General features: G+C 44.3%; 10 protein-coding genes across 10 annotated transcripts; 7 read left to right on the top strand and 3 right to left on the bottom strand. All coding sequences in view use genetic code 12, as the record gives it.

The window, feature by feature from the left end:
• Positions 1 to 338: 338 nt before the first annotated feature.
• Positions 339 to 1,817, bottom strand: MAS2 (mitochondrial-processing protease subunit alpha; the record flags this gene model as incomplete). Its single annotated transcript, XM_025486749.1, has 1 exon — positions 339 to 1,817. The coding sequence occupies one exon, from the start codon at positions 1,815 to 1,817 to the stop codon at positions 339 to 341; it is 1,479 nt and encodes a 492-aa protein (XP_025344299.1).
• A 1,417-nt stretch (positions 1,818 to 3,234) lies between these two features.
• On the top strand, positions 3,235 to 5,421 carry CXQ85_003092 (uncharacterized protein; the record flags this gene model as incomplete). The annotated part of the gene is made up of 1 exon (XM_025486748.1): positions 3,235 to 5,421. One exon carries the CDS (start codon positions 3,235 to 3,237, stop codon positions 5,419 to 5,421), a length of 2,187 nt encoding a protein of 728 aa, XP_025344298.1.
• A 24-nt stretch (positions 5,422 to 5,445) lies between these two features.
• Positions 5,446 to 7,017, bottom strand: RMT2 (protein-arginine N5-methyltransferase; the record flags this gene model as incomplete). The annotated part of the gene is made up of 2 exons (XM_025486747.1): positions 5,446 to 5,565; positions 5,863 to 7,017. The coding sequence occupies 2 exons, from the start codon at positions 7,015 to 7,017 to the stop codon at positions 5,446 to 5,448; spliced, it is 1,275 nt and encodes a 424-aa protein (XP_025344297.1).
• A 1,842-nt stretch (positions 7,018 to 8,859) lies between these two features.
• Positions 8,860 to 11,046, top strand: CXQ85_003090 (ferric reductase family protein; the record flags this gene model as incomplete). Its single annotated transcript, XM_025486746.1, has 2 exons — positions 8,860 to 9,981; positions 10,294 to 11,046. 2 exons carry the CDS (start codon positions 8,860 to 8,862, stop codon positions 11,044 to 11,046), a joined length of 1,875 nt encoding a protein of 624 aa, XP_025344296.1.
• A 1,587-nt stretch (positions 11,047 to 12,633) lies between these two features.
• HMS1 (Hms1p) lies at positions 12,634 to 13,689 on the top strand (the record flags this gene model as incomplete). Its single annotated transcript, XM_025486745.1, has 1 exon — positions 12,634 to 13,689. One exon carries the CDS (start codon positions 12,634 to 12,636, stop codon positions 13,687 to 13,689), a length of 1,056 nt encoding a protein of 351 aa, XP_025344295.1.
• A 742-nt stretch (positions 13,690 to 14,431) lies between these two features.
• Positions 14,432 to 16,006, top strand: ERG11 (sterol 14-demethylase; the record flags this gene model as incomplete). The annotated part of the gene is made up of 1 exon (XM_025486744.1): positions 14,432 to 16,006. The coding sequence occupies one exon, from the start codon at positions 14,432 to 14,434 to the stop codon at positions 16,004 to 16,006; it is 1,575 nt and encodes a 524-aa protein (XP_025344294.1).
• Positions 16,007 to 16,153: 147 nt separating this feature from the next.
• THR1 (homoserine kinase) lies at positions 16,154 to 17,209 on the top strand (the record flags this gene model as incomplete). The annotated part of the gene is made up of 1 exon (XM_025486743.1): positions 16,154 to 17,209. The coding sequence occupies one exon, from the start codon at positions 16,154 to 16,156 to the stop codon at positions 17,207 to 17,209; it is 1,056 nt and encodes a 351-aa protein (XP_025344293.1).
• A 285-nt stretch (positions 17,210 to 17,494) lies between these two features.
• CXQ85_003086 (uncharacterized protein) lies at positions 17,495 to 20,540 on the top strand (the record flags this gene model as incomplete). The annotated part of the gene is made up of 3 exons (XM_025486742.1): positions 17,495 to 18,865; positions 19,268 to 20,438; positions 20,485 to 20,540. The coding sequence occupies 3 exons, from the start codon at positions 17,495 to 17,497 to the stop codon at positions 20,538 to 20,540; spliced, it is 2,598 nt and encodes an 865-aa protein (XP_025344292.1).
• A 127-nt stretch (positions 20,541 to 20,667) lies between these two features.
• Positions 20,668 to 21,024, top strand: CXQ85_003085 (uncharacterized protein; the record flags this gene model as incomplete). Its single annotated transcript, XM_025486741.1, has 1 exon — positions 20,668 to 21,024. One exon carries the CDS (start codon positions 20,668 to 20,670, stop codon positions 21,022 to 21,024), a length of 357 nt encoding a protein of 118 aa, XP_025344291.1.
• Positions 21,025 to 21,163: 139 nt separating this feature from the next.
• MHP1 (Mhp1p) lies at positions 21,164 to 24,843 on the bottom strand (the record flags this gene model as incomplete). The annotated part of the gene is made up of 2 exons (XM_025486740.1): positions 21,164 to 22,086; positions 22,119 to 24,843. The coding sequence occupies 2 exons, from the start codon at positions 24,841 to 24,843 to the stop codon at positions 21,164 to 21,166; spliced, it is 3,648 nt and encodes a 1,215-aa protein (XP_025344290.1).
• Between the last annotated feature and the right edge of the window lie 7 nt (positions 24,844 to 24,850).

Here is a 24,850-nt window from a genome sequence, read left to right as displayed (position 1 = left end):
CCGCTGTGGTGGAGCTTACAAAAGTTCATGACGAACTCAAGGTGTTGGCCTTGACTTTGAGCTCAGTGAGAGTTATTGACCCTCACGAATTGAGCAAGGAGTTGAATGACCATATTTCCAAAATACGACCTTTCCTAGAACGTTCTCAAGAATTATTCGACAAGCAACCTGAATTGCTAGAAGATATAAACCATCTCGCGCATACATGTCTCAAGATGGCGGTTTTAAGAGAAGGCCTTGAAAAGAAGTAAAAGGAGGTCCGGATCTCTTCACGATACTTTCTTCGTGACATTCTACTTTGAAATGAAGCTCCAGCAGGATAAAAATTTGCTATGAAGCTACGAGAACCATTTCCTTATGGTTGACTTCTGGTTGCTGTAGTCGCGGGGTTGAGAAGGTGCTGGTGAATTCCAGGCTCCGAGACCGAAGTAACGCAAAACAAATTCAACGTCACCGATCTCTGCTCTGTCTCCTTGAATTGCGACTGACGGTGGACTTTGCTTGGAACCATTGCCGTTACCTGTAAAGACCTTCTGAGCGACCTTGCGCACGTCGTCTATTGTGAGCGCTTCGATTTTCTTTACCATCTCATCTACAGAGGTTATTTTATCCTGGCACTGAACTTGGCGGCCAATGTCTTCCAAAGCTGCCAATTTGCTCTCAACATTCATCAAAAGTGAAGATATGAGCTGGTTTTTAGCCCTGCGGAACTCTTGAGAGGTTATGCCGCCCTTACTAATGTCTGTCTCAAGCACCTTGGCAAACTCGTGGGCAGCAACCTGCGCCATATACTCCTCGTGGCCCAAGTAGCATGAAATAGTTATTCCAAAAAGACCCAGATCAGTGTAGGCATGATTGAAACTCAGGCAATTCTCGACAAATGGATGTTGATTCAACACCCGAAAAAGTCTCAGGAACATACCCTTTCCAGGACCACCAGCTGAGAAGGATGAACCACCCCCAAAAAGTTTCTGAAGAGTAGCTAATGCGTATAATTCATCGCTTAGCAATCCAGCGGTCTCAAATGCTATTTGCATGTGTACTAGTTTAGGTAAGTTGCTGTAAAGTGGCTCTTGATAGGGCAAGGAAACTTCACCACCTCTATAAACAGCAGGTTCATGAACAATTGGGATTCCCAGGTTTTTCCAATCTCCTAATCGCAGCTCAACCATGTTCAAAGCTTCTTGATGTGGTACGCCAACCATGGCAACAACAGTATTTTCGGGGGTATAGAACTGTTCGTGGAAGGAAGCGATACCCTCTGGACTTAGCCTACTTAAAGAGTCTGCCAGTCCGTGCAAAGGCCTTCCCAATGTACTCTCTTGATAAGCGGCTGCGTGTAGAACTTCCGGAAGGAATAAGTCATGTTTGTGGACAAGCTCACTTAATTCATAGGCGACCGTATCACCAGCCTCTGCTATCTCCAGTGTGGTAAGCTTTGGCTCACGAATTGTCTCAGCAATGCAGTCAAACATCTTATTGACGTCTTTGTTGAATACCAGGGACTGGTACATGATAGATTCTCTCTGGGCACCACACATAAAGTTGCCACCCAAGCGAGCCAAGTCATCCATCATCTGAATACCACTGCGATTCAGAGTACTCTTAAACGCTAAACGGTCCATGATATGAGAATGGCCCGAGGTTTCATCATTTTCGTACCTCAGTCCGGCGTCTATATATGCTCCAAGAGCAGAGAAGTGCCCCGGAGTAGAATCAGTGACCACCCTGAGACCATTAGCAAGTTTGGTGATCTCTATAGGGGATGATGAACTCAGTAATGTCCTTCTCGTGATTCTTGCGCATCTCGATAGCATTATAAGGAATATGGCAAATTGATGTTAATGTCGATTGAATGTTAAGTGATGGGGTCGTGCAAAGGCAAGAGGGACCTTCAAGAAAGGCAACGTAGAAGATTACGAAGTAAATATTTATTCACTGAAAAGACGTTGATAAAATGTCCCTATACAAATCCTCATTGGATAACTCTCTTTATTGGGATTGATTTGTCAGTGTCAGTGGTCTTCGGCCTGGCTGATTACGCGAAGTGGGTGCGAAAATCAACCGAATGAAAGTTGCGATGCCAACAAGAGCAAATCAATTACCTATCGGAGAAAAACATGATCCTTAGAACAAACTCTTTAGTAAAGCCAAATTCTCTCGGCTGGATGATCAGCTTTATTTAAACTTAGGTAAAGGGCATGATTTTTAATTTACCTTTGCAGAATCATAGTTTAGCTAGAAAACTCAAATTGTGCTAAAAAACTGCGCATACGCACCCAAATTGTGAAAGAACAGTTATCCTCATGTAATTCTACTTGCAATATTTCCCTCCTAAAGCAGTGTATCGTACTGACATTAAAGATCCAGAAGAGCATATTTAGATCAGAAAAGGTAATTGAAAAAAAAAAAAGTTAACTTTCTCTTAGAGTCAACGCACATCCGTAGAATTCCTTGCCCTCTTCTTGAAGTATAGTATATGTGCAACCACCTTATCGCTCCAAGACTCAAGGAAATTTGAAGGTATAGGTCGCATTAACATATGGCATGAGGGAAGCCCCATGGCTCCCGTCCACCCCGTCCATCCCCTCTGGAGGAGGAATCTGCTCGCGACTAGCATCGAAGCAGCGTCTTTTATCGAAGGTAAATCCTTAGCCATCTAAGATTCTAATGTACATTTACTTGCTTTGTCAATCTTTCCCTGTTTTAGGTGCCGCAGAATGCCTGTCTCTCGTAAAGTGTGGTGTTGCTGATCGACACGAGTCTAGGAATTTGCTACAACTATCTGATAATACTGATCAAAGAGGCTAATAAACTCATTTAAAGAAGTCAAAGACTTTCAATGTTGCGAGTACAGCCACAGAACAGCATGGGAAGCCTCGGAACCATTTCCCATTCGGAACTGTTCCTGAATGATCTCGTGTATGTAAGGTTCCTTATATTGCACAGGATATGCGTCAAGAATCTGTTGAGAGATTATAATAGCCGTTATAATCGTACAAAGTCGAGATATGGGTTGAAATGAACCATTCTAAAATTATACGGCGTTTAAAAAGCAAAGACAGATATTTTAAGATTAATTTCGAAGTTTGAGCAGCCAGGGAAGATGTTATTTGGATGTTATAACCTGCAGGTCTGGCTGCAAAATCTGGGGTATAAAAGAAGCGCATTTGTGATTTCCCCAGGTTTCTTCTTCCTACTACCTTCTTTTCGTTCAACAACCTCCCGGCCACGATGAGATTTGATCAGCAAGTTCCGACTTTTATTTGCCGACCCTTATCGTCGCCGAGCGACCACTCGGGGCCTCAGCCCCTCCAATTTAGAAACGGCGTTCCTTTGAAGCAGTTTCCACCCAACCATTTCCCACAGAAGTCTGCCAACTTCTCTCACAACCCCTCCACCTTGGAGATGACCACCTTCCCACCTGTCGCCCTCCCAGGCGCTGATGATACCCCTTCTTCCCCTAAGAAGAAGAGCTTTTGGCGTCGTCTCTTCTCCAGGAGACGCAGCCGCAAATATGATGATGCTACCAAACCAGATGATAACCACCACGAGAAAGCCTCTTTCACTTCCAAGAGACATACTCCGATCACCACAAGGCTGGCCCATGCCGCCGACAAGCACGTCGTCGTTCTCAAGGACGCCTTGGGTTTGAACACCCGCGTTGACGACGAAACACCAAAGCCATATGGCACCCCGGAAGGCACAACCTATGAAGCCTTCCAGCGCATGAATGGCAACCTTTTCCCTTCACTTGAACAACCTTCGTTCGTGATGAAGCCCATTGATTCGACGACTAACGCCTTGGAGTTTAAACAAGGTAACCTTAGCGCCACTTTCAGACTCAAGTCTTTCCGCTTGCAGAAGTCAAGCGATGGTTCTCTCTCTTGGAGGCCTTCTGCCGAGGTGCCCCGGGAGTCTCCCTCCTCTCGGATTGAGCTCGACAAGATTACCGCTGCTGCTTTTGAAGAGAGACCCGTCGCCCTTCCTGATCTTCGCTCGCTGGAGACTTATGCTCTGGTCGGCTGTAGCCCCGTTCCTAAGTGGGCTGCCGACATCGCCGAGCTTCGTAAGAACATCCCTGATGCAGAGAATCTTACCATCTTCCAGGCGCTTCGTTTTGCCCAAAAGGCAGAGAAGAATCCTGTTCTTGCCGAGCTCATCAAGGAAGTCGCCTACAATGAGTTCATCAACTACGACACTGAGAACGTTAAAGCCTTGAAGGCTGACGGCGCCTTTGCTCGCTCACCTCGTGAGTCTTTCGCCGGTCATTTTGAGGAATTGACTGCCAAGTACGTGTCGTCCTCGTCGCCTTCCAGCACCGGGGTCCCCTCCTTTAGACCCCGTGCCGCCCTGGTCCACACCTTCGTCCTGCCTTCCCACAGCGACAAGGCTGTTGATGGCCAAGCCCAGGCTAAACGTTCTAAGCGTCGTCGCCTTTCCTTAGCCCTTGGTCGTCTTTCTCGTCGTTGGTCCTCTCGTGCTAAGCTCTTTAGGGAGCACTGGCGTGAGGACCGAGTCCACAGGGACTCTGCGAAAGAGACTAAGAGAAGCATCAAGGTAGAGAAGCGCAACATTGCTTTGTTGGACAAGGAAAAGCAGTTGTTGCAGTTGCAGTCTCAAGTTCTGAAGGCCTCCCACCAGAAGGCACAAGAAGAGAAGGACCACCAGCAGGCTGAGTACCACAGACAACTCGCCGCTAAGCAGGCCGCTCAGAGAAGAAAGTTGGAGTTGTTGGAGAACAAGGCTGTCGCCACCGAGGCTGGTAGAAAAGTTGCTGCCGCCTTGAAGCGTAATAAGGTCTTGCTCGACAACGAGGTTAAGTACCAGTTCGAGAAGGTTTCTCCCCAAACCTCTTCAAAGACCTCCTCCTCCAAACGTTCTAAGAAGAGCACGTCGACGCTGATGACTACTCCTACAGTCAGTCCTTCTGTTTCCCGTCCAGGCAACTCCTCTTCTAAGGTATCACCAAAGCAAGGCCTTGCTGGTAAGGACCCCAATGGTTACCTCGATGACAGAGAAATGGAGGAGAACCCTTGGAACATTGGTGGAGACGTTGAGCTTCGCAGCGTTATTGCAAAGGAGAGACCGCTTCTTGGAATCAAGCCCAAGAAGACCGTCGTCGGGTCTCGAGTCGTCTCCGTTGCCTCTTCTGTTCATTCTGAGGAATCGGAATTGAAACCTTTTGTTCCTGTTCCTTACAGGCCTACCACTGATGCCTACTATCATGGCTTTGCCATTCCTCGTGTCGACGCCCCTCCTCCTCCAAGACCTACGGGTGCTCCCTTCTGGGAGAGGAACGAGTGGGTGAAGAACCGCATGGCCATGAAGGGTAAGATGACCAGATACATCGCTACACCTGAAGAGGTGTTGCAGGTCAAGGCCAAACTCAGGTCTATTCCATTTGCCATGGACTGGTAATACGTGCACTTTTCTTGTGATCATTTAGTCTCGTTTTGACTTTCTCGTTGGTTTATCATCATCATCATCATCATCATCATCATCATCATCATCATCATCATCATCATCATCATCATCATCATCATTATCATTATTATTGTTGAGCTACATCCGTTTGGGAGTATCTTTCTGGCAGGTTAGATAATCCGCTCCTTTGTATGCCAAGGTATTATTTAAAAAGCCCTATCACGTAGCACGTAGAACTGCAAGTGACATAGGTCACCGATGGAACATGGTGCAATAGTAGCTAAAGCAAGCACTAGTAATAGATCTACTTTTCTAGATATCGTGGAATCGTGCCTCAGGATGGTAGTATACTGGACACAGCCAATAGGGCCTTCTAATGTCATCCCAAACACTCCCATTTTCCTCATTTCCTTTAGCCATTGTCTCCTTGGGAACAGTAACTTCCTTGAATTGTAACTTCATACCGTAGTTACCGAGATCGATCTCGACCAACTTCTTGTACACTTCGTAAATGACCTGTCTGTCGGCTCCAAGCCCGTTAAAGAAAGAGAAGACACCACTTGGCTTGAGGAGGCCAACAACAAAGTCAAAAAGTTCGAGCATATCTTCGTAATGTTCAGAGAAAGTGTCATAATAGATTCCGTCGAAGTAAACTTGGCCGGAACTAAGAACGTTGTTTAGCAGATCTTGCCAGCGGCCTTCAAGAATTACCACATTGGGCTTAGAGTACCAACCATCTTCCTTCATCTTGGCGAGAACGTCGGGATGAGCCTCGCAGATGTAATGTTTTGTAGGGGTTTTGGCACTTATCATTGTATCAATAATACCCATCCCGAACCCTATATTGAGGATGTTCACATTTTCTGGATCATCAGCAGTGGCAAAGAGGGACTCGCTACCAATTTTCATTAAATCAGTTTCCCACGACATCATGACGCCATCTTTTCCATTCTCAGTGACCAAAGCATCGTTCTTGTATTCTAGTTTGGATTCGAGATACGCCTTTTGGTTGAAAGATGGATCTTGCGATTCTTCAATTACTTCATCTGTGGCGTTTTCTAGGACATCATTGTTTCCAGACTTGCCGTCATTCTTACCGGCCTCCTCTTCAACCGACACACTACTTTCCCCCTCGCCGACGAGGTCAGGAATCTCATCATCACTGAGGACCTCCATGTCGAACTCACTCACCTTTCTCAATAAAAGTTCCGCACGGACACCGGCATCAACAATTTGATCATACAACGGAGTGTCCTTCAATTCTCTCTTTATCAAGATACATCCAGGAGTGTCGTTGTTCACGTCAGTAAGACACCATCCGGCTCCATACTCAAAAAGCGTTCTTACCATATCGTTGACGATATCCATTTCAGCCTCTGAGAGGTCTTTTGGAACGTGAGTCGCTATAAGATGAAGCGGAGTAGTGGTCGAAGTAGCTCCACCTTCTTCGATGCCATTAGTGAAGTTATATGCTTCCTCAATTGTATAGGTGGCCGGGATTCCGGCCTTCAAATAGTACTTCAATTCATCCAAAGACTTTGAAGTGATTGGACGGAAAGGAAATTTGCACAAATCATGAAGATCAGACATTATGGTGAATATTAAAGCGATGAATCTGGGGCATCGAGTTGGTGATGAGATCACGTGCCATCTTTTCGAAAATGTACTACCATTGATCAAAGCTTCACGGGGCCATGAGGAGATGAAGGTGGAGCGAAAGATTTTTTAAATCTTTCAGTCTCTCCCTTCATTCTCCCTTTTTTTCTATATGACCAAGAAAGAAGACGTCAGTTGCTCAGAGAGTCGTGGGGGATTCTCATGAAAGCGTCTATACGACATCTTACATCAGTTCTTTGACATGGCTTGACATAAAACGATAATGAGGCAATTTACTTAATAAAGAAAAGAAGAGAAGCAAATAATAAAAGGAAATGAACGGAAAGAGTTTCCAAAGCAACCTTTTATCTTTTTATGCCATCATAGGCAGCAAAACTGTTGTCTTCCAGGTGAAAGAAGAGCCAATACAACGCAAGACCTCGCAGCAGAGCTACAAGTGTTGAATGCCCCTATAGGGCCAATTGGGCCGCGTTAACGACCTCTCAGACTTCATTGGCCCAAGTGTGTAACTACTGCCATGCACCCCGCCAATGCTGCATGACACGCCCGTAAACGCCTTTTTATCAAACGTTAAATCCTTCATTCAGTTACAGTTCTTTCAGGTTTCAGCCAATGCTGATTTGCCTCATTAGTGAATGTAATGCATGTTAGGAGCACAATAGCGAGACGCCCAGGCCGTATAGGCGTTCCACTGAATCCTGATCACCACACAAGCCTACACCACATAAGCCAATTTGATATGCCCGTGTTCATGTCTTACCAATCTTCATCCCCCCTTAATACAAAATTTTATAAAAATGACCATCCGAGCCACCATTAGCTGAAGTCTGTATTGCCTGAATTCATTTCTCAAATAATGCTTGCCAGTGCGTCGTATTTTACGAAGGATGGCATTCTACTCTTTTTTTTTTTTTTTTTTTTCCTTATTTTTCAACAATTTTCTACCTGTCAACTGCAGGCAGCTGTTCCCTGACATAATTTCTCTGGATTCAATAGAACACGAATTTTGCTTTGTCCCTAACCTGCCTGCGTTTCATCGGTTTTACAAGCTTTTGCAATGACAGGCTAAGAACGGTATGAAGATATGAAACTAAACAATGTGATTCTCAATTCATAAGAGGAGAATATAGAGAAGTAATGGACGAAAATACGCCTGGCTTTCTTCATGAGCTTGACCCCTTTCATTATCTGATTGGATCAGTGGTACGCCCCTAATAGCCGCATATCGGCCAAAGTGGGTGAAAATCAAATGCAAGTTGTAACAGGAAGCACAAGAATGAGACGAGTGCTGCAACTACCTCCTTTGCACAGTAAAACGCCCAGATTTTCAGAGCCTGCCTAGATTTCAATTTTTGGTCGCCTCACAATACTACATTTTGGCAGCTGTCAACGCGGCCAAGAAAATATGCCCCACCTGTCAAATTCAGGGCCCGGAAAATCGCAGCCAACACTATATCACAGATGGGAACGCAAAAAAAAACCTGGGTAAGCGATTCGTTGTAGCATGGATAACATGAAGTATGGTATGAAATCTCGTCAACACCTCTTGTGCCTGGCTGCGAGCGTACTTACGAAGCCTCGTTGACGCCCGCTTGGAACCGCACCCATTGGCTACTTTGCTAACAATAGCCGCTCCGACGCATTTATGCATAAAGATGGTCAGAGATAAACCGTACCTAATTGGGCGGATGGCACTTACTCGTGAAAACGCCTCGGCTTCAAACGCCATCATGGAGAAACTATGCTGATTTACGAGGTCTCTGTAAAGTACAAATATAAAAAGCCAGGCGTCTGTTCCAGACAAACCTCATCAACATGCTCTTGTTTTTCCTCCCGCTCCTTCTTGGAGTTTCAGCAAAAATTCTGAACATGGAGTTCTATGGCGAAGGAGGTATCTCATTTTTAGCTTGTGCTTATTTGAACTCTCATTACCTATTCTGTGAAGAGCCTTCCGACTACGCTTGCTATTGCACCAACGACAATGCCCAGGCATCAGTGATGGGCTGCTTAGCAACTTATGGGTCTTCTTCGGATGCTGAAAACTACTTCATCAAATATTGTGACAAATGGTATGACCTGGAACTCTCTTCAGATATGCTTGAAGAGTCGTATCAGCTTTATTTGGACAAAGCCGCTGACCCACTAGTTGCGAACCCAAAGTTCAACATGACGGCTGATAATATGACAACACCACTTCTAGTGAACACAAGTGCTGCTGAATTGTACCGCGAGTCTTACAAGGTTTTTTTGGGTAACTACGATCACTCAGTCTATTACGGCATAGGAGCTATCAGCTACTGGTTCTTCGTTTTCATTCTAGCTGCTATTGCCAACTGGGGTGTCGTCTTATTTCCGGGATTGAGGGACTTCTTCAACGGTAGAGTCTCTAAAGCATGGAGGAAAAATGTGACAGTGCCAGCCTTATGGTCTCGTAAGAGACTGACTCAACAGGACTTTTTGGGTGGAATTCTTAGTTTCCTCATTCCTTCTAGATTAGAGTCACTCCTCCTTGTGATATTCTTCTGGTTGGTATTTGCTTTGTTGGTTGTTGAGATTCGTTACATTCCCAATGATCCGCTTTTTCATACAAGGAAAGAGGCAATTACTCGGTTTGTTGCCGACAGAACAGGCATTATTGCTACTATTACTGTCCCGTTACTCATTCTCTTTGGAGGAAGGAACAATATATTGCAATGGTTTACCAGATGGGACTTCGCTACATTTATTGTTTATCATCGCTGGATTGCAAGACTAATGGTTGCAATGGCGTTTGTTCATTCCGTATGCTTCTCGGCTCTCTACGTTATGGACGGTATCTATTTTGAGGAGATGGCGGAAACATATGTCACTTGGGGTATTGTGGCTACAGCATGCGGAGCCATTATATGCTTTCAAGGCCTACTTTTCCTTAGAAGAGCATATTACGAGACTTTCTTGGTAATACATATCATCCTCGCCGTCATTTTTGTTGTTGGGCTTTGGCAACACATTTCTGTGTTAAACTACCCACAGCTTGTCTATCCAATTTTTGCCGTGTGGGGAGTGGATCGCTTAGTCAGAGTGATAAGAATCTTATGGTTTGGTTTTCCGCTTGCAAAAGTTGAGCTTATTGCGGAAGACGCCATAAAAGTAACAGTTCCAAAACCAAGAAATTGGAAGTCTATACCCGGTGGCCACGCATGGTTGCATTTTTTACTGGGTTGGTACTTTTGGCAATCTCACCCTTTTACTTTTGTTGAAATTACAAAGGACTATGGAACTGATATCGTGTTTTATTGCAAGGTAAAGAATGGGGTTACTAAAAAGATTGGAAGAAAATTGGCAAACGTCCCAGGAAGAGCAATCTATATGAAGGTTGCAGTCGAAGGCCCTTATGGTGAAACCAGCCCTGTCAATCGTCATTCTAATGTCACATATTTTGCCGGAGGTAATGGTATTCCTGGTATCTTTGCTGAAACTCTCACCTTGGGCAAGCAGGCTGCAACGAGATCAACGAACAATCAAAAGATAAAACTTGTTTGGATAATGAGGGAAATGAAGTCTTTAGCTTGGTTTGCCGAAGAGTTAGAGATGTTATGCCGTTTACCGGTCGAAGCTACCATCTATATAACAAGACCAGAGATGCGAGAAGGAATAGAAGATCTAGAATGCGTTTTTCAAAAAATGACTGAAGACAAGGTATTGGCAAACAATTCTTCGAATGACTCAGAACATTCAGCAGAGAAAGCAGACGAGAAAGAGTTGAAGGGGGAAGTTGACACAACATGTGTTGAGACTCTCGAGAGAGCTAGGAATATGCTCCCTCATGTAACAATTTTGGAAGGTAGACCGGATCTTTCCAGTTTGGTCAAGCTGGATATTGAGGAATCATCCGGTTCAGCAGCGTTTGTGACGTGTGGACATCCAGCAATGGTTGATGACTTGAGGTATTGCGTCTTGAAGGCAATGGACAATACAAACAAGAGAGTTGACTTTTACGACCAGCTACAGGTTTGGGCGTAAAATGTTCTTTACCCATGGACCGAACTAATATGCTCTGCCTGATAGCTATCTTTAATAAATAACATAGGGGCTATACACTATTGTTCCTAACCTTTTCTACTAATATTTTTGTTCTCCTGTAGCTCCAGCCCTTGAATCCTCAACCTTATCGGCGGAGTTGAGAGGAAAAAGGCACTGATCAGGAGAGGTATGATTCCATATGAGGATTGAAAGTGGAGCCAGATAGTTCATGACTACTTTAATGTCCGATTGAATTGATAAAATTGCTGTGGTATCCTCGGTCAGTCAAGACTGATACGTTGCCCGACCCCTGTAGTTCCATTTCGGGGAAATTTCGGCGAATTCAGCTTTCAAAATTGATTCGGAAAAGTGTCATTTTGATATTTTTGAAGTATTTTTTTCGCTGAAGCAGAGGCATACATGGAGCCAAATAGTCGATAAAAAACCAGCTTCTAGGACCATTTCAGAAGAAGACAAGCTCTACTAATAACAAGTTGAACAGACGCTTCATGAGTGTCAAGATTGAATGCTAAGAAGTGCCCTTAAGAAAAGTTGATGTCTCAGTCTTAAAAAGCAAGATGGAGTGGCGAGACAAGTAAGTGTCATTGCGTGGGCTCCTAGCTTCTAGAAAATAAGATCGAATAGAGGTTGCCGCAGATCTCACATTTCGTGATGTCAGACGTAGAAGGACACAGAAAGAAAGTAAAATGGGTCAATAACGGCGCGTCAAAAGCAACGATCATCACCATTGCAGAAGCGTAAATGGCATCCTTAACGGCGAGCCGAGGACCCTACATGCCTCATGCAGAGTAAAGAGTGGCGGATGTAGATTCTTGCTGCTTCACTGGCATTTACGGGGAAAGGAAGATGGTCTGTTTTTGATACATCTAGTTCAGAAATGCCAAATCTAATTTTCTGAGCCATATAGCCTTATATAGATATAAAAAGTCCAACTAAGTAGTATTACTTGCCTTTTGCAGATGCTTCAAGGCTTTTGTGACACTTTGTTTTTTTTTGTTTTCTTTCTTGTGCTGGTATTGTCGTTCCTGGAAAAATGTTTGCTCGCGGACTTAAATCGTATGATCCAGTGGAGTGATGCAGCTTGAGTTCAGGACGATGTAGGACAAAACCGCGCGGATAAGCGAGGTAAAGTTTGAATTGGTAGTAAGAGTCCAGAAGTATGGCCTAAAAAAATGAACAGGGAATGACAATGAAAAGATCTTAGTTACATTATATCTAACAAGGATAATCAGGATTTGAATGTTGGCGCCAAAGTCATCGAGGAACACAGTGATAACCATAATTGCTCGTTTTGCATCAGTTTCTGCCGCAGCACTGGCACTTCCTGACCCAAGCAGAATAAACGACCAGAAAAACCCTCGATATGACCTGCGACCGCCAAACCTGACAGTATAACTATGCACGTTTGTTTAGAAGAAGAGAAATATTTTGTAGACACTTTTCCTACTTGCTTCTTTTAAAGACATCTCCTGCCCTTGACCCATATTCCGCCTGCAGTACAGATAGCCTGAACCAAGCACCTCCAGGAAAGAAAAAGTAACATCTGAGAAAACCACCCCACCATTGATGATCCCCCAGAACGACCGTCGCAAGACGTCTCGCCTATATAATAACCAGCTACCGTCTCTATTTGATGGTCCTGCTGAACCCCCGCCACAACAAGACTTAGACCCTTCCGCTATATCGGCTCCTACCCAACCCGAATCTTTCAGTCCCATCTTTGAAGAAGCACCCTCCCAGAATCCGAACGACCCTAATTCTATGGACTTTTCGTACCCACGCATGCAAAATCCGCCCATATTGGACGAGCATCCTCTAGATTACGACCGGGACCGTCTTCCATATGAGCCGTTTGCTGTAAGCCCAGCAATGGGTAATGACTTCTCCTCGCTAAACCCCATGGGCTACGCTCACATTGACCCCAACTCGAACAACCATTCGGCAGGATCGACCTCTGGTTCAGCTCTGACTCTGGGCCCACCTTCGGCACCGGCCCTGACCGAGGGCCTGGTCAGACTACCTCCCCACCACCATCCACAGCAGCCGCATCTTAATGGCTCCATGGGCCGCGGGATCAACGGCATGGCATCGTTTAACAACCCTCAATTCCTCTCGGGTAATTACACGGGACTCAAGAAGTGGGATGATGAGGACTCACAGACCTCTCTCCAAAACACTTACAATGAGAACGCTCAAGCAGGAGGACACGCCAACACCAAGCCCCAGCAGCCTGTACGTGCAAAGTCTGCTCACAATTTGATTGAACAGCGATACAGAAATAAGATTAATGACCGCTTCACAGCTCTTCAGATGCTGGTACCTACCCTTCGTGTCATTGCAAAGAAATCACACAAGAATAGATCGGGCTCAGTTGGCTCGCGTGAAGAGGATGACGAAGAGGAGGATGACATTTGCACTCCACTGCTTGAGCATGCCGAAGACCTTGAAGGCTTGGAACCCGCCAGAAAGCTCAATAAGGGCACTATTCTAGCCAAGTCGATCGAGTACATCAAGTTTCTCGAGCGTAAGAACGAAAGAATAAAGATGGAGCACCGTGAATTGATCGAAAGAGCCAGAATGATGGGTATCCAAATCGATGAAAGTTTGTTGGATGGCCGTTAATATGCTTCCTGAGGTTGTGATAACATATGTATGTTTCCCTGTACAATGGCAGACGAGTTATAGGAAAGCTAACCGTTTATTGTACATCGAGCCAGCTATCTTAGAGCGATGCAGTATTTTCCCGTCGTTTGTTTCGTCATTACTTTACTTCTCTTCCACACTGTCTACGCAAATTTGCAACCATTCTTACGCGCATGCGATAAAGCATGCTTTCGAAGTACACTAGTAAGCTCACGGATAGGTAATTTATAAATATTTGATTATTGAATGTCATGTAAGATGACTCTAATTTGTCCGACCGTTGCCCCTCATGCTGCTTTGGCGAATAGCAGATGTGCAATTATAAGTTCAGACACATCTCCTGACCTGCCTATCGCGGGCTTCTTATGTCTGCTGACTACTATACGATAAGATATAAAACCGGCTACGACTGTATGGACTCGAAGTATTATGAGAAATTCACTCACTCAAGCATATTTTCCATCTTCTATCCATTTCTTTTCCTGGCCGTTGTTTACTATCATTGCTTTTATCAATTGCACATTCGCTGAACTGAAGACCCTAATAAAATGGTCTCATAAAACCCGCACCCTATTTTCATCTCATGCCATATTATTCGCGTCCCAGGCATCGCACCCGTACACCTTCGTATAGTCCCGTCTTAAGTCCTCATTATATAATGGCATCGTCTTGGCCAAGTACATTAGTTCCTCACTCATTCGCTTCCTAGTTCATCCTAAACATGGCCTTGAAAGACTATCTCGTTGATCTTTTTGATCATTTTCAGGCCTTGCCCACACCGGTGAAGCTTGTGGTGCTTCTTGCGGCCCCTATTGTTTATAATGTTCTTTGGCAGCTTCTTTACTCTCTCAGAAAGGATAGAGCGCCCCTTGTCTTCCACTGGATCCCATGGTTTGGCTCTGCTGTTGCATACGGTATGCAGCCTTATGAGTTCTTCGAAAACTGCCGTGAAAAGTACGGCGATGTTTTTGCTTTTATGTTATTGGGTAAGGTAATGACCGTCTACTTGGGCCCTAAAGGCCACGAATTTGTGCTCAACGCTAAGCTCGCTGACGTTTCTGCCGAGGCCGCTTACTCGCATTTGACTACTCCTGTGTTCGGAAAAGGTGTCATCTATGACTGTCCTAATTCACGTTTGATGGAGCAGAAGAAGTTCGCAAAAACTGCCTTAACCAAGGAGGCTTTCCAGAGATACGTGCCCAGAATTCAAGAGGAAGTCTTAGACTACTTCAAAGCTTGTTCTGAGTATAAGATGACTGAACGTAACAACGGTGTTGCTAATGTTATGAAGACCCAACCTGAGATGACCATTTTGACTGCTTCTAAATCCTTGATGGGAGATGATATGAGAGCTAGATTTGATGCTTCCTTCGCTCAATTATATTCTGATTTGGATAAAGGGTTCACACCCGTGAACTTTGTATTCCCACATTTGCCTTTGCCTGCTTACTGGAAGAGAGATGCTGCTCAACAAAAAATCTCTGCCACCTACATGTCTTTGATCAATGACAGGAGGAAAAATGGTGATATTATTCCTGACAGAGACTTGATCGATTCTTTATTAACCAATTCTACCTATAAAGATGGCGTTAAGATGACTGATCAGGAAGTTGCAAACTTGTTGATCGGTGTTTTGATGGGTGGCCAACATACCTCCGCCTCTACCTCTGCATGGTTTTTGTTGCATTTGGCAGAACAACCAAAGTTACAGGAAGAGCTTTATAATGAGGTTCTTTCAGTTTTGGCCTCCAAAGGTGGTAGCTTAAAGGACTTGGCTTACGACGATTTGCAGAAGATGCCTTTGATTAACCAAACTATCAAAGAAACGTTGCGTATGCACATGCCCTTGCACTCCATTTTCAGAAAGGTCATGAACTCTCTAGTGGTCCCAAACTCTACTTATGTCGTTCCAAAGGGTCACTACGTAATGGTTTCACCTGGTTATGCTCAAACATCGGAGAAGTGGTTCCCCAAGGCAAACGAATTTGACCCTCATAGATGGGACGAAGAATTGCTGGGTAACATTGACTCTGATGCTGTTGACTACGGTTTTGGAAAAGTTACAAAGGGTGTTTCATCTCCTTACTTGCCTTTCGGTGGTGGGAGACATCGTTGTATTGGCGAACAATTCGCATATGTCCAACTCGGAACTATCTTGGCCACCTACGTTTACAACATCAAATGGAAGTTCAAGAACAACGGAACTCTTCCTCCTGTGGACTATCAGTCTATGGTGACTTTACCAATGGAGCCCGCAGAAATCGAATGGGAGAAGAGGGAGACATGCGTGTACTAAATAGGACTAATCTTGACCTGGTAAGAACATACTGACGTAGAAAATGTATATTGGCCTCATGATGGAAGTGGTGCACGGGTCTTCTTGTGACTCAAGCTGAGACTCAGTATTTAGAATTTTTCACTTTAGAGAAGTCACATCACAACCATGTCAAAGTTTGCCTTAAAGGTCCCGGCGTCCAGTGCCAATATTGGCCCCGGTTTTGATGTCTTGGGAATAGGTCTTAACCTCTTTTTGGAGATCCAAGTCACAATTGATGCATCGGTAGATACATCGTCAGACAAGTATCAAGCGAAATTGAGTTACGAAGGGGACGCCGCTCATGATGTGCCTCTCCAAAGCGAGAAAAACTTGATTACCCAGACCGCTTTGTACATCTTACGTTGCAATAACATCGAAAGGTTTCCGCAAGGCACATGCATTCACGTTATTAATCCGATTCCGCTTGGTAGAGGTTTAGGCTCTTCTGGCGCGGCTATTGTTGGCGGTATTATGTTGGGAAACGCTATTGGAAACCTCGGTTTGTCCAAGGAAAGGATGCTTGATTACTGCTTGCTAATAGAAAGACACCCTGATAATATTGCAGCCGCCATGCTTGGTGGTTTCGTTGGTTCGTATTTAAACCAGCTATCTGACGCAGACACAGATGCAAAATCAGTTCCTCTTGAAAACATCTTGCCTAAGGCTAGCACTCCAGCTAGCTCTTATGAAAACAGACCACCACCAAATGATATTGGTCAATACATCAAGTACAACTGGAATAAGAAGATTCGTTGTGTTACCATCATACCTTTGTTTGAAGTTAAGACTGATGATGCTCGTGCGGTGCTTCCAGCTCTGTATACTAAAGAAGACATAGTGTTTAACTTGCAAAGACTAGCAGTTTTGACTACTGCTTTGACTCTTCCCGTGCCGGATCACAAGCTCATATACGAAGCCATGCGAGACAAAATCCATCAGCCTTATCGTGCACAGCTTATACCCGGGCTTGAACAGGTTTTGAATGAACTTACACCAGACTCAAGCCCAGGGCTTTGTGGAATCTGTCTTTCAGGAGCTGGGCCAACTATCTTGTGTTTGGCGACGGAAAATTTTGAAAACATCGCTAAACGAGTCATTGGTATTTTCGAAAATAATGGTGTTGAATGTAAATGGGAGTTACTTGATTTGGCGTATGAAGGTGCTGTCATAGACTACAATTAGGTCTCTTAGAAAAGAACCATGCCATAGATAAACAGCCTCAGGATATCGGCTGCGAACACTGATTGTCATATTGCTGGGCTCATAGGAGCCGATGCAACGAATAGAATCATGATATAGCAAAGGGAGTAAATATAAATATATTTCCGGTAACTTCCTGTTGATTCTTTAGGGGGAATTAAACAACCCGATTGCATCTTGTAACTGTCTTGAGTTACGCACTACTTCGTAGAAACCAATTGTGCAATAACATATTTCGAAAGACACCAGCAACTACTCAATTGCAAAATGACGTCCACCGCTGGTGACTTACTGTCTCAAATCCTCAAGCAAGATGCATTGCAATACTCTTCAACACGCCCCGTTTACTTGAGCAACGTTGAAGTGACTGGTGGTGATTATCTCCTGAGGCAGTTTTTTTCCAAGTTATTGTACCCGTTGGTCGACAAAAGTGACTACACCTTAGGTCAATTATTGCATTCTGTGGATAAAAGCCAGGACAACTTACTTAAGACCAATGTGTTCAGATCTGTGAAGCCATCATTGCATGTTGATTACTTGCATCCGGTTCCAGAAGCATCAACAAACTACAATAGAGAAAAACTGATTCCGACGAAAGTCATCTTCGACTTAGAAGGAGAACCTTCTGTTGGAGGTAATGCTGCGTTGGGATTCAACACAGAAGACAATTTAGAAGTGGATTTGGGGTACTTGAATAACAATTTTAACCGTAATGCTGAGTTGATTAATGTTGGCGTTAATTATAGACCATATAAGCCTTCAGAGCATCTTATCTCATCCTTGAAGTTTGCCTCAAACTTACGTGATCCAACATACAAATTTGTTCTTGATTTATATCACTCGCAATGCAATAACCAGTCATGGCAACTAAATTCAGTCAAGAAATCTGGGGGAACTATTGGAGTTTCATATGGAAATCGCAGTGATCTGCTCTCTGCTTTCTCTGGTTTGGCCTTGACAAAGAGAACCGCGTACGATATTGATGATGGAGCTGCAGATTCTGTCAAGTATTTCGCTGGTAACTTCATCAAGCTGTCCATTATAAACCGTTTGGCCTATAGAAATGTCTCGTATTACGATCAGTTACATCAGGTGTATCCCGAGAATGGCTTCGCTGCTCTTTTGTCGAACGAAATTAGCTCAGATCAAGAGCAAGAGGAAGGTGCACTGGGTCTGACATTTTTTGTCAAACTGGCTCTTTCGCTTAATTTGTACAAATCCTTCTTCAAGAACTCTGTCACTGCTCACGTTTTTAATGAGGCAGGAAATATTTACATTTCGGGTTCGGAAAGCTCGGATGTGCTTCACTTATCAGATAAGTTTTACTTGGGAGGATACAAATCATTCAAAGGCTTTGCAAGAAATAGTGTGAACACCGAAGGAGGCCTGCAATTCTACAGGACAGGCTTCACTGTTTACAGTAGACTTCCTGAGTTTGTTCAGCGCAAGAGGACGGAGGGCAGCCCTCTTCGTTTCTATGCAACAGGACTTGTTGGAAATGTTGGCGACGATGTCTTGAAGAGTAGCACAGGGGCGGCATTGAGCGGCGGTGTTGGTCTCAAATACTTCAACGAATGGGTGGATTTTGATATCGGGTATTTTACGTCTCGGAGATACCGTTCGTCAGATGCTGCTGGTGTGAGGGATGGATTCCAAATGGAAGTATCGATCGGTGGAACCAACAGGCGATAAGCTCCATTTAGTCTGAAGAGCTAGATAGCAAGGACTACTGGTCACTGGCGTGAGCTGACATTGTGGCCTTGCAAGATACGGGAATGAGTGGAACCGCGGCGCACCCTGTGTATTGACTGGTATGGCTCAAACATAAAACTGCAGTACAAGCATAATATACTGATTAGTTTCCTAGATATGATTAAAGAGAACGAAATAATTTCAAAAGTTCTCCTATCTATAGAACACTTCAAAGGTAACATAGACCTGTTTCGTACTGCCATCCTAAAAAATGAATACAATCCCACCAGGAAGTATTTCTCCCGGCTTTTACTTTGGAAAGCTTGTGTGATTACTGAATCATTAAAGTTCAGAGAATGGGAAAGCAAGTTGTCACTGTCTCGCATTATATATCACAGGCTTCGACAAGAGAAAGATATGGCTGTGCCATGGCACCTTCTAGAGGAGGACAATGAGTTTTACTTACTTCCGCAAAGAAGTATGAAAAATGTCCGCTCCCACCATGTCAGACCAACACCTACTCAACTTCACCGAATTGAAAATGTTACCAATGATCCTTTGGCAATGCCTGAAAATGACTTGGAATCTTTAGATCCCGCACCTTTATCGCATTCTCTGCTTGATCGAGATGCCGAACTTCTCGTATCCATCGTGATGGACGTCCAGAGACTTTTTCCAGGTGAAAAGTTCTTCCACGACATGTCGGATAATTCTATAACCCATAAGAGGCAGATAATTACGGTTCTTTTTGTTTGGTCAAAATGCAACCCTCACGTCGGATACAAGCAAGGCATTCATGAGGTTTTAGGGCTCATTTTCCTCAACTTCAAGAAGGAACTGGTTCAGCTTCCAAATACAAATACAATGTCACCAGACGAGCGTCAGATTCTACTGCTCTTTGATGAAAAATATCTTGAGCACGATTTATTTGCTACATTTAATAAGTTCACAGTGACCAGCGGTGTTGTTCTGCAATTTTACTCCAGTGAAACGGCGCTTATGTCCTCAATCAACGTTTTCAACGTATATCTCATGAAAGTTGACCAGCTCATACACTACAACTTAATCACGAAGCTTAGACTAGAGTCTCAGCTCTGGATTATCCGATACTTGAGGCTTCTTCTATTACGTGAGCTAGGGAATGACTTAGAGGTTCCTTCATTATTGTGGGATAAGTTAGCTGCAATCGATACACACGCTGGTCTGAGCCCCATTCCTGACACAATAACCTTCCTAGTTGTTGTTTTATTGGTGCACATAAAATCTGAATTGGTTTTATGTGATTTTTCAGAAGCGTTGTCCTTGCTTCTTCACTACCCTATCGAGGCAAAGCTAAGGCAAAATCCGGCGTTCATGGATCTGGTTCTTCAGGATGCCTTACGCTTGACTGAATACAAAAAGAATGATATGAAACTCTACGAGTACGGCCGCAAGATGAATAAGAAGTACAACAACAATATCAAGGTCACGTTAGGCTACACCCTGTCACCTAGTGGCTCTGTGAGCCCGTCAATACTCAGTCGGTCGAACTCCCCATCACCTACACCTTCATCTCCCACAAACAGTAAATGTCCGCCGGATCCTAAGGCGGAAAGAATGGCTTTTGAAAAATATAGACTAGAGATGAGGTTAAAAAAACGGGCCCAAGAGATGATGAAAGGTACACAATGAAAGTAAATGTGGTGCACGGGTCTAGTATAAGTGTTGATAATAGTTGAGTAGGGCTCACCAAACCATCTCTCTATAACATGGGCAAACGGAAGGCCGCGGCAAAGCCGCAAAAGAAGATCAAGGTGAAGCTTGACACAACATTTCGCTGTTTGTTCTGCAATCATGAGAAGTCTGTCATCTGCACTTTGGATAAGAAGAATGGGGTGGGCGACTTGGCTTGTAAAATCTGTGGTCAGAGCTTCCAAACTGCCATCAATTCATTGTCGCAACCCGTTGATATCTACTCCGACTGGATTGATGCTTGCGAAGACTTGGCCGAAGAGGCAGAAATTAAGGGCGCAAATTTGGAAAACGACGAGGATGCTTACAGCGACGACGAGGATGCTCCTGCTAGGTCAACCCGAGACCCTGTCCTTTCTGATGATGACTACTAAGGCAAGGTAACAAAGCAATTCGAGAAAGACGAAAGAAAACTCTGCTTAATTATTAGGTACAGGGAACGCCAAGTTGAATGGCTTATATAGGTTAAATTTACGGGTGGATCAATGGCATCAAAGTGAATGATGAACTTTGTCAATTTTGCGAAGGCCGAAACTTACTCAAAATACTGTCAAATGCTTCGCGTATCGTATTGCCGTCTTCTTTCGCCCTCACTTCTATTTCGTCATCGGTCGGTTCCACGTATTTCTTCAGATACTTCCAGTCATCACCGAGTCCGTTGTCTCTCTTCAAAGTCTCCAACCGCCTGTGAAACTCAGCAAGAAGATTTTTTGTATCATATCCTGGCGCCTGGTTGAAGACGCTTCTTAAGCTTACCCCCCTCGTCTTCATTTTATGGAGAAATTTGATTACTTGATCAAGTTCTGAAAGATCCACGTTGAGGATTTTTTCACGAAGTTCCTCGCCAGAAAGACAATCAAGATCATCCAATAGGTGTGTATCGTCATTAATCTTCAGTAATTTCAAAATAGAGCCCTCTTCCTTGTTCAACGTGTTTAAACTTGTTAAGGAATGAGAGCGCGAATAAGGCAACGGTGTAGTTGAATCCATCAAATCCCTTGTCTCCGGATCTTCGTTACCGTTATCTTGAATGCTAGTGACGTTGTGGGCTTTGCGGGCTTTTTTCTCGTCCTCAACGAGCTGGAATCCCATCATATTGGTTGAATTGAAATGTTCATCGGGTACTAAAGATTCGTCAATTAGCTTGAGTCCACGAACCAAGGAAGAGTCAATGAACAAAAGTCTGATTAACGTCTCTTTCCCATCTAAGTTAAGTTCATTGCGCCACTGCATTTGAAGCAACTCTCGAATGGTAGCTTGCAAGTTTCTTCTATCTGCCTGAGCTCTTTCCAGGAAAGCAATTACTTCGGCTGAATTGACATCAAGCTTCCCTTGCGCCTTCTTTGACAAGATCTGAGAGAGCTGCTCTGTTAACGACATCTCCGCAGGCTCCACAACCAGTTTATCAGCAATGTTTTCAGGTATTCCAAGGCACGCTCCATATTTCTCATTGTGTAAAGCCCGATACGTTCTTTGAACAAGTCCGGGAGAAGATGGTAATCGCATTCAAGTGTGATCAAGGTTTTAGAATTCTTTATTCCTTCCACTAAAGCAGTGCCGGCCACAACATCAAGTTCATTACCGAGGACGGATAGGTAACCGAGTCGTTTACAGAACGGAATCGTTTGTGAAAGGGTTACTAGGCATTGTGAAGAAAGGCCATTATTCTCCAAGTGAAGCCGTGCCAAGTTCTTGAAAAGTGGTATTTTCGAAGTAAAGTAGCTGAAGATCGACTCCTGGTGCTTGGAAGGTAGGCTGAAGTCTGTGTGCGTAGTTTCGACAGACAGCGTATTATCTCCCGAGCCTTCCTCTATATCAAGGTCATTATGAGCCACACTACCAAACAACTTTGGATTGTTTGATAAGTCCAAGTATTTTATTCCGGGGAGTTCAAGAACAAACTTTTCGAAAGTTTCTTTAAAAAGCTCGCTGAATCTGAGATTAGTAGCATTTAAACTAATGAAGGCCACATTGCTTTTGGGAATAAGGGCTGAAAGCCTCGGGTTCTTTGCTATCTCAATCAAAATACTCAAATAAGCTGGTGACAGAAGATCATTATACCCTAAATCAAGCCCGCGACTCTTGCCTGTGAGAACCCATTTCTCGGTGAGAATTCGTAGTTGCTGTGGTCTTATTTGATTATAGGCCATTCCAAGCCGGTATGTCTTAAGCGAAATCGCCTGGGAGATGAGCTTATCGAATACTTCAATATCGTTGATGCAACATCCAGTGAGGATGAGTTCATCAATTCCTCCTCTTGCAATAATAGTTGCCGTGAATAGTGACCAATCCATGTCTGAACGATTTTCCTTATTGCAAGTCATGCGAACCATTTCATCATCATCGGTAGCCTTTGTATTCTTTTTCTTTTTCTTCTTAAGAACGTTCACTGAAAGTGGAGGACACTGTGTTATATCAAGCTTGCTTAAAACCTTGTTCCTCGAGAGAAACCAACATAACAATGACCATCCATCGGAGTTAATGGGAGTATTTCTCAAACTTAATTTCTCAAGTTGAGTCTTTGATGCCATCGCACTTAGCAATATTTTAAACTGTTCCAAAGACAAACTTACCCCATCAAGAGAAATGCAGAAAATCGGAGCGATTCTTATGAAATCCGCAAAGGTTTGTATCTCAATCATTGAAGGTGCAGGGTTCCGGAGTTGAAGAATGGGCAATGGGGTCATGGAGCCTTTAGGAATTTGCTTAGCAATAGCCGGAATGGGTAATATTTCACGTAGATGGCAGCATCTAGTGTACATTAGATCGAGTGCCATTTTCTTGATTGGAACAGTGTAGCCTTGTCGGGCAGTGTGATGCAACATTGGTTTATCAATTGCGATCAGCCTCGCGTGCTGACTGATAGCAGAATCTTGTTCTGTCTCCTCAATGTCCTGCTCGGAACTTTCCTTCGAGTCATTCGAGTCCTGTGAGTCATCATCGTCGTCTTCTCGAATTGGCTCGGTTTGGTCATCCTTATCTTTCTTTAGGAGTCCAAGTGCGCCAGTTCCGCCAACCACCAACCCGCCTCCTAGACCTCTCTGTGAGCGATCAATTGCTTCCTTATCAGCCTCTGTGAGTGGATTGACCCTCACAACATTGCCTGGTAGAATCTCTACATTACCTTGTCGTGGGGTCCTGGAAGGTATTTGTTGCGGGGGATCAATGAGAAAGGTCAGCGAATGAAACGCTACTCGCTTCAATGGCTTCAACCCATGAAACTGAGGTAGAGCCTCTGTATTCGCATACAGCAGGCTTGTAGCCGAATCATGTGAATCAAGCGACTGAGAATCGCGTTCCAGCTCTTCTCTTGTACTGCCTGGAGTGGACGTGACACTTCTTCTGCGTAAAAGGGAAGTGAATTTAGAAGCGGTTGTCTCTTTGGGGAGCTCCAGAGTAGACGAATGTTTCTTTACTGGTAGAGGATTCAAAAGACACCCTTCAATACCGTTTTGTGATCTGCTAGAATTGCGTCGGCTGGTTGAGCTTCTTCTCAGGTCCGGCTGCTTATAAAAGCGAACGAATTCATCGAGCCTTGGATCATTGGCTTCCTTCAATGCTGTTTTTGATTCGATTCCTAACTGGGCGGGAGAACCTGACCTCTTGGGAGGAGATTGTTGTCGCGATAGACGCATCTGGTAATCTTTTTTGAACAAGTTGGTGTTGTCAGCAGCTACCGATTGGGGCGGTAGTGAAGGAGATCCATTGCTTCCCGGAATATCAGATTTATGAAATTTGTTCTTCAACTTCGAGAAGAACCCGCCTCCACTGCTGGTACTTCCATTACTACCAGCACTAGCTAAGCTAGCAGCACTGGATCGTCTCCTCGGGTGGAGGGGCAATGGCAGCCTCTGAGAATGCCATGCATCACCATTAGAGGATGATATGATGGGCTCTTCTGAAATGGGGGATATAGTAGGTTTCAGTTTACCGGAGATGTTCTCGTTAGTGTTAGAAACCGTGGTTGCCATCTGAGGAGAGGCTGGTGTTGTGAGTGTCTTTTCATCAGTTGATTGCGGAGGTAGGCTAGTTTCCAGGTCTCGCCTCCCGACAGTTGCTGACACGTTAGAATCTCGTAAGAACCAATCGATATCTTTCATTTTAATACCGTTGACACAGCTGTTGCCCTTCTCGACAACCATGTCGTGGATTTTGTCCCAGTTCAATCCATTTGGTACGTCATCATCCGTCATCGTTAAT

The sequence above is a fragment of the Candidozyma haemuli genome (genome assembly GCF_002926055.2).
Source record: "Candidozyma haemuli strain B11899 chromosome Unknown D_2014730914, whole genome shotgun sequence".
Lineage (NCBI taxonomy): Eukaryota > Fungi > Ascomycota > Pichiomycetes > Serinales > Metschnikowiaceae > Candidozyma > Candidozyma haemuli.
This window is presented reverse-complemented; position numbering and strand designations above follow the sequence as displayed.